The following is an 8,634-nucleotide window of genomic DNA, read 5'->3' as shown; positions in this document are numbered from 1 at the left end:
TTAATAGTTCACACTTTTCTAAAATTAAATTAGCCAAATTTGGATTTTTAGCTGCTGGTTTGAAAAACTCATTTAAAGCCCATCGCTAAATCGCTTCATAACAATTAATACAAATAAAGCAGATTTAAATAACGACAAATATTAAACTATATTTCCAATAACTAAACTCGTGTTGTCGCCCACTCAATACTCATGTCTGATGAATGTAATATCCAGCTAGATACATATTTTATGATTATTACAATTATTTACTATGATAATACATTAATACCTACACTTGAAAATTTGGGTGATTTGTTCTGGCAATTATTATTTTTATTAATTTTTGTATATTATTTGGGATATTAAAATAATGTACATGATATTTATCCTATATTTTAATTTTATACTGTGACTTGATTTTTTTCACTGACAAAGTTTACATGAACTTAATTTTACTTGATTTTTTTCACTAGCGGAGTTTAAATGAACCCATTGCAATTTTACCGGTTTTTTTTTTCCTGGCGGAGTTTGCACTAAAAAAAGGTACTTGTGGTGAAGTTTACATGCGCCCAATAAGTTGACCTGTAGAGTTTAGAAAATTAACGAATAGTAAATTGAAAATCTTTTAAGTGCACATGTTTGACTCGATTAAACAAATACATTTATAAATAAATATAATTATAATTAATAATTATATGTTAAATGTTTTATTATTTTTATTTTTCTATGTTTGGAAAATATAGATACATCAATTATTATTTAGTATTATAAATGTAAAACTACTCAAGAATAAGTACAGATTACAGTGTTAATGCAAGAGACTCATCATCTAAATACCACAACCATAGATGTATTAATATGTTATAAATAAAACGAAGTTAGATAAAGTACTCAATAGTGTGATAATTAATTTACATTATACATATACTATTATTTATTGCTTAGGTAATTAAAGTAACCCTTTTAGTTTTAGTTGTATGTACTTATTATTGACTAATTAAACTTTACTTTGTTAGTTAGAACACATTACCAATCGAAGATAAAATAATGAAAAATAAAATACAAATTTAAATACAATTGAATTTGGCGGGCGGGACATCGGCTAAATGATAATGCAATACAATTTTGCTTAATCCAAGCCGAACGGATATGATATTTTTGTTCCATGATGCTGATAAAAAGAGTTTTTTTTCCTAGCGATGTAAATTATAAACAGTTTTTATCATGGACCACAGTCTTTGAAGATCTTATATGTATATCTCTTATTTTATCTTAGTTTGTAATTTTTATTTACTGTCTGGTTTGTTATTTATATTATAATCTATGATTACATTATATTCAGTGATTATTTCATATTTTCATGTTTCATGTTCCAAAATTAATAATAAATGATCCCATTGGCCATTATATTATTATCATAATAAAAGTATTTTGCATTAATGCCATACGAATAAATATCAAATTGACAAGATTAAGATTAAAGAATTATTAATAAGTATACTGCATTTCTAAACATAAAATAATTTTTAACCAGTAAAATACTTATTCATACGATATTAAATTACCTTTATTAACTGGTTTATCGTTAAATTTTAATATATCAAAATTCCAAATATATTTCAAATGGCTTCTAAAAAGTCTATAAATTTAGCAAAAGTGAAAGACGAGTTAGTCGATGGTGTATACATCAGACCATCAAAGAAAAAAGTAACAAATTAATATCTTATGATCTTTTATTATATAAAAATAAATAAATACCTAATATTATTGGTTTTCCAAAAAGATAATGACTTCTCAAATTGTCACTAATGATGAGTTAACAAACTTGATTCAAGAACGTTTGGCTAATCGACGTACTGGTGAACGTACAGAATTTGCTAATCAATTAGCTAGAAAATTAATTAAAAAGTAAGTAAAATAATGTTTGTTTGTTTCTTAATTTGTATTGAATACCTGAATTAAAATTATATATTTTTAATTAGGGTATTTGCAGGAATGCCTTTGTGGGCAACCATTTATAGAACATTTTGGTTATTGAAACCATAGGTGTCTTTTAATTTATTGTGGGCTGTGGCTGACTGTCGGTTGTTAGATCACTGACTTTAAGATTGCATAATTGGTTTATGCTAACCTACTATTGCACTATTCACACAATTTGATTTATTAGTGCCTAATAGTAGTTGGTGTGTTTTCACATTTCAGTGATTAGTGTGGAGTTTAATGGACAACGGAATGGAAATAAATTTGTTACTATGATAAATATTTAAATAGATACAATCATATTATTATTTATAGATATTTAAATAGAGTATAATAAATTAGTTTTTTCAATTCATAAACATTTTCATTTGCTAATTAACCAACTATATTTTCTGGGAATACTATTACTACAAGCTTACTGTTAGAATATGCAAACTGAAAAGATCAAAAAAGTTACACAGAGAGAATTAAGCATTACATTTAGGCTGTGTAGTTATGTGATAATATGGTTCAATTGTTTATTAAGATATTAATGCAAAATTAAATATTTTAATATTTTAATAAGCCATATCTAATTTTCTTTAATTTGTTTAGATTACATGATCAAGATGTAAAGCTTCGAAAAACGAATGGTAAAAAAAGAGGTGGATCGGTTAATCAAATTATAGATGAAAAAAGTTTGTATAAACTTAAAAATTACATTAATAATGAAGAATAATATATAAATAATAACAGAATGATATTAGAAGGTATTCTTGTTGTATATGGCCTACTGTGCTCTTGTTATCTACCGTGCCAATTCTTGAGACAATTAAACTTTTATCCTAATCAAAGTGGTTAATTATATTAATTATTTGCCAAAAATTTCAATTTAATTATTCAGACCGAGGAAAATACTATTGCACATTTTTAAAGGAAAATTGACTTATATTTAGCAGAATGATGGTGGAAAAATGATAAAGACAATTCATTTGAATGTTTTTTAAGAGACATAAAATCATATTGTAATACATAATGAATATTTTTTTATAATTATAATATTTTATGTGTACGTAATGGTAATGAGGTAAAAAAAATTATTGTATTTTAGAATAAGATAATAAGATAACTTGTGATTAATACATTTGTATTTTAAATATATATTTTTCTTATTACTATTAAATAATATATTATTTCTAAATTAATTAAGTATTTTTTAATTAAATACAAAAAACATGTGGTAGATTACATATAACGTATAGTAAAGTGTGGTAGTCCGCATATGACAAGAATGCTCATTATGATTTATTTGTGTTGTATTTAATAGTATAATTTTATTTTAAAACATTAGGTGGTATCTTAAATATGGAAAGAGTTAAAGAAGAAGTTCTTTCTGAATCTGGTTTAATTGATGATTTTGATGCAGATAATACTCCACCTCCTGTAATGCAAAAAAACAAAATTTGGTTATTATACTAAAAATCTAATTAAAATTTTCAATCGTTTTAGAAGAAGCGTGATCCACCTAAGATGACTTGTAAAGAAATGGCAATGACCATTATAAATTGCAAAAAAGTATTGGAAGACAAAACAACATTAGATAAAAAAGTTGCAAATAAGTTTACATGTGCTCTCAAGTCAAGATTAGCTAATAAGTGAGTTATAATATAAAATTAATTTTAAAAATGTACAACATATTATTATTTTTTCAGATTAAAAAAAAAACCCAATACTTCAAGTAAATAATTTACTATATTATTTGTGTGTGCCTATTTTATTATTTAATCTGTGTATGAAGTTGTATACAATAATGTTTGAGAATATTTATTTGCATGTAAATTTATTATGAACTGGCCCTATAAAAAACCCCTAAAAATAAAAATTTCAAAGATTGAGTTTCTTTGGAGTTAACAAATCATTTTCAGTGGCTTGGCGTGGCGCGTTGGCTGCTACCAGTCGCGGATGCGACTGGGAGTAAGTAACGGCCACAACTACTAGCTCCTGGATGGGTGACCACCCGGGTTCGTAATAGGTAAAAACCTTGCCCCACACACCTACCGTAACAACCCTAACAATCATAAAAACAATCTACCGTGCCAACCTTACCTCTACTACAGTTCATAACCCCTACAACAGCTAATGGCCTTAGTCGCCGGGCTTAAGTTCAATGAAAAAAAAAAAAATCATTTTCAAAAAAAGGTGAGTATTTATTTAATATACTCTATTTAAACCCAATTTTATACTGATTTTAATTACCTAACCACATCACTGCTTTATGGTAAAAATGATAGTGGGTGTAGGAATATCTTGAGTTTACTAAGAAGTGTATGTATATTTTTTAATTATATTGTAATTAAATATTATTAATTATCAACAATATTGTTATATTATGACTATAAATACTTTATTTACTATATATTTAGTAGTTGATACTGATTTTGTTCATGTTTTATTTTACTTTATTTTTTAAATTCAAATTAATTAATTTTAAATTATCAAGTCCTTTCCTTATGAATATAATTAGTATATTTATTAATGTGTAAATTACCAACTTGTACAGTTATTTCTTAAAATATTTTTTCAATATTATTGCATATAAATAAATTCATATATTATTTTAATGAATCTTTAGAATCATTTAAAATTATTTTTAATTAATAATAAAAGAAAAAATATTTGAAACTGTATATAGACATATAGTATATATTATATATATATGGATAGATATAATATAATTTTTATGTATGTATTTTAAATGATTCTAATATTGTAAAAAATATTTGTTAATTTTTAAATTAAGTTAATATATTTTACTGTTCCAATTTTTTGTGTTCAAAAATAAATGATTTGTGAATATTGTTTTGTGTATTTAACATTATAAAATAAGCTTTAGTTTAAAAAAAAAAAAATTTTTTTTTTAAATAGTTAAGACTGAGCTATTAGTTATTATTACCACTTTCAAATAAACCAGTATCCTGTTGTGTTGTAAGACATGTCACATTGTCACATAACCTAATGGCTAATAATTATTTCACTATAGTCGTGGATATAAAAATAGATTGATATTTCTCAAATGATTTTGGGTGACTCATATTATTGTTATACCTTCCAATAAAATGTCCTATTTTCTTTCTATCAATATCCACGAGCCACCGCCCATATTTTAGGAGTTGCCTAAGCAACACTTTGACCCTGTGTTACACACTACTGGTTTACTATTTAATTCTGTATTTATTAGCCCCAGAATTATTACTGTATATTTTGTTCAGCAACTCTAGGTAAATGGAATTGTGTTTATCATACTGAACTTGACGTGGCAAATGACAACTATACTTACTAATATTATCATTTTTATAATTCTTTATCATAATTATGTTTCACATCAGAACATAAATCATAATAAATCACAGATATATACAATAATTGTATTTGTATATAAACTTATTGTATATGTGTGTAAATGTCAAATTGTCAAGTATCTGCAGATATTCGTTTTTGAATTATAACAAAATAAGAAAATCGATGTATGAGAAATTGAGTGAATATCCAATGTGTTAAAAATTTCAATTTCAAACGTTCATACAAATTATTTACATTATTTTTTAGACATTATGGCATTTTTGAATTTATATGTCGATATTTTCGCTTGGTCAAAAAGTTGAAAAATTAAATACAAAGTTTCTCATACGTTTTTTACATTATAGGTATAATTTAAAAAAATATTGAAAATACATACTCACAAATACAATATTTTTTTATAAGTGTGTTCTAGGTTAAAATTTTGACAAAATCCATTACAGTCACTATAACTATTTCTACCCAATCGATTCTTGATATTTTGTCATACTTAATCCGAAAAAGAATTAACCGTATGTACGTACTTGACATTTTTACCAAATGCTTAAATATAAGCATTTTCTATACGTTCATAGTAACATTTTTAAAATATCTAGTCGCGTTTTGAGCTTTATAATTATTAGGTATCTAATAGACATTTAAAATTTGAAATTTTAGATTCTTATCGGATCGATGTTTGTATTTGTAGTTTATTTCCATAAATGCGTGTATATCACTTTTTTGGTTGCATCAAAAAGCCTGAAAAGTGTAATACAAGGTTCCTCGTAAGTTAAATTTATAGGAATTTAAAACAAGAATTTAACGATAGGTACCTATTATTTTTTTTTAGCTCAAACTACAAAAGAGCCCTGGTATTGTATATCAGCGACATAGAAAGGGGGTGAAATGGTTAGATTCCTTGTGTCCTTTTATTATAAAATTTTCTTAAGAACCTAAGATTGTTTTGGAAATTTAATCAAATTCAAACAAAAGCGTTGTTAATTGTTATAGGCTTAAGTTGTTTTTAACTATTTTCCTCTCATAAAAACAGATTTACATTAATTTACCTATTACTGTTAATAACTTAGAATAAGTCAATACCGACTAAATTGATTGGATAGTGTGTCGTGTGAGTACCTACTGAATAGGTTCGTGTGGTGGATGAGGAATAAATAAATATTTTGAAAATTGTATTGTGTACCTATCTATATTTTTACTCTACAACCTAAATAGTCAGTGCCGACGTGCTGTGCTAACTTTCATTAACATTACATTATTTACATTTCATGTACTAGGTACCTACATATTTAAACATTTGCCTCCATTGCCCTCCCCCTCTTGGCACGGCTCTGCCTGTAGGTAGAAAATAATAACTCAGGTAATATTGGAATGAGTCAAGATTATAATAATGTTACTATATTTGTCGAAGTCGAATTACACTAAAAAAACAAAAGTTTAAAGATCATTATTTTACGTTTGAATCATGTAAATACAGTTAGATATAGGGGATGAATTCTCCCAAGACTTTTTTTTAAATTCTGAATGAAGCAATGAAAGTGTTGATTTTACATTGATGTGTGTTTTATTCTACGTCATTAACTTTTGGGGAAGTCAAAAATGTTTCGGTCTTCTGCTGCAGCATATTTCCCGAGAGGAAGGAATGTGAATCTATAGTTGGTACCTACTTTGAGGTAGTTAAATTTGATAAATTACAGCAGTAGTTTTCAAAAATCGGCATAAAATAATAAAATAAGGTCAAATAGAGGTTTGTATGCAGAACTATTTTTTGTAAAAAATGGATTTTGTTATTTGGTGTAACGAAAAAAAAAATCATACCTAGATGGGTCATTGGTAATTATTACATTTTCACCGAATGTTTATCATAATTTTCTATACACAATTTTCAAAATATATATTATAAAATATAGATTCAAAATACTTGAAAACTTTACACAATGTTTCTCATAAGTTGTTGTTAGTGGAAATTAGAAAAAAAAATTATTAGCACCTAAAGTTAAAATTTTGACAAAACACATTAAAACCACTAAAATTTGTAAATTATTTTGAATAGAAACGTTATTTTTATATCTAATATTTGAAAATTTAATACAAGATTCTCCAAAGTTTTTCTACGTTTAACAAAAATAAAAGTTAACTTTTACCGAAGTCAAATTATTTTTTATGAGTGTTTGAAGTTAGACATTGGGTATTCACCCGTAATAGATTAGCAAAATCTCATTGAACGATTTCTTATTTTATTAAAATTTAAAAACTAATAACCGTAGGTACTTGAATATTTTACTAAATATTCAATATGATTCTACTCATATTGGGTTATTTATAAACATTTTCAATTGTTTTTTACTATATTCTGTATATATGTCGATAAGATGTATCGTTGGCAAAGACTATAGACATAATAGAATGTCTATGATCGTTGGGTAAAAATATTTGACAATTTAATACAAGATTAAGTTAGGTTAGGTCATTGAGTAATTACTCTATGGGTTAGGTCAACTTAACCTAACCTAACCTTACACGCGTCATAATAGCAGCTTAAAAATTTAAAAAAAAATAAAACATAGGTACGATTTTTTTTTATAAGCATTTAAGCTCAAATGTTGACAACATTTGCAAATTGAAAATTATTTAACACATCCGTTAGTGTCCCCATCAGATTAGTACCCCTTCGCGGCTTGCACTTTGTTACTTAGGTATAATATTAGATAGTGGGCGGTCAGCTCCCATTTTGCCGCCATACCAGTTCACCGAATTTATTTTTAGAGTAAAATTTTTAAATTACAAATTTCGCATCAATTAATTATATTCATAGAAAATTGATTAGGTACATTTTATAAGGTCATAAATTCCATAATTGCATACCTAATCATAATAGTATAAAAAAATAATCATACAATTATTTGTTGTGTTTATAATTAAATAACTAATATCGTTTAAATAATCAATTCATTTTATTTGTGGAGGATCGCTTGTCACTCTTTCCTTAATATAGCAAATTCTTTGTAAGAGCTTAATGCCTTAATGTATTCATTGTAATTTCTTTTAATAATTTGTTTCCACGTTGGAAAATTTTTATATCATCTTCAATTTTGATGTGTTCTTTTCGTTTTGTGATATTAAAACATAACTGTGTCTATTGATTATTTATTGCTTTATAAATCACAAATTCATGACCAAGTTTTATAAAAAAAATAACAAGAGAATTATGTGGGGAAACGGGATACGACCCGGGGAGCACTACCTTGCAATTTATCCTAAAAAGAATGAATATTATGTTCTGTTGGATCATTCATAAAAAAATGTTTACAATGATATTGTTAAATCAACAGCAACCAA

The 8,634-nt window shown here is 25.8% G+C and overlaps 1 protein-coding gene across 2 annotated transcripts; it reads left to right on the top strand.

Moving 5' to 3' along the window:
* The first annotated feature begins 1,381 nt into the window (after window positions 1–1,381).
* LOC111042106 lies at window positions 1,382–3,703 on the top strand. Of its 2 annotated transcripts, none has more exons than XM_022326594.1 (6): window positions 1,382–1,689; window positions 1,766–1,890; window positions 2,557–2,639; window positions 3,293–3,384; window positions 3,451–3,596; window positions 3,654–3,703. In XM_022326594.1, the coding sequence occupies exons 1-6, from the start codon at window positions 1,606–1,608 to the stop codon at window positions 3,685–3,687; spliced, it is 564 nt and encodes a 187-aa protein (XP_022182286.1). In that variant the 5' UTR covers window positions 1,382–1,605; the 3' UTR covers window positions 3,688–3,703. The 2 variants fall into 2 exon arrangements, with proteins under 2 accessions (XP_022182286.1, XP_022182287.1); XM_022326595.1 differs by having other exon boundaries at window positions 1,421–1,689; window positions 3,454–3,596.
* Window positions 3,704–8,634: the final 4,931 nt, after the last annotated feature.

The sequence above is a fragment of the Myzus persicae genome, unplaced genomic scaffold, assembly GCF_001856785.1.
Source record: "Myzus persicae strain clone G006 unplaced genomic scaffold, MPER_G0061.0, whole genome shotgun sequence".
NCBI lineage: Eukaryota > Metazoa > Arthropoda > Insecta > Hemiptera > Aphididae > Myzus > Myzus persicae.
The sequence above is the reverse complement of the archived record's forward strand: the minus strand, read 5'-3'. Positions and strand labels throughout refer to the sequence as shown.

What these genes read in the sequence shown, in the direction of transcription:
- LOC111042106 (XM_022326594.1), top strand. Translation starts at nt 1,606, where the DNA reads ATGGCTTCTAAAAAGTCTATAAATTTAGCAAAAGTGAAAGACGAGTTA. An exon ending in GCTAGAAAATTAATTAAAAA is followed by an intron (nt 1,891 to 2,556) that starts GTAAGTAAAATA and finishes TAATTTGTTTAG; the next exon opens with ATTACATGATCAAGATGTAA. An exon ending in TCAAATTATAGATGAAAAAA is followed by an intron (nt 2,640 to 3,292) that starts GTTTGTATAAAC and finishes TTAAAACATTAG; the next exon opens with GTGGTATCTTAAATATGGAA.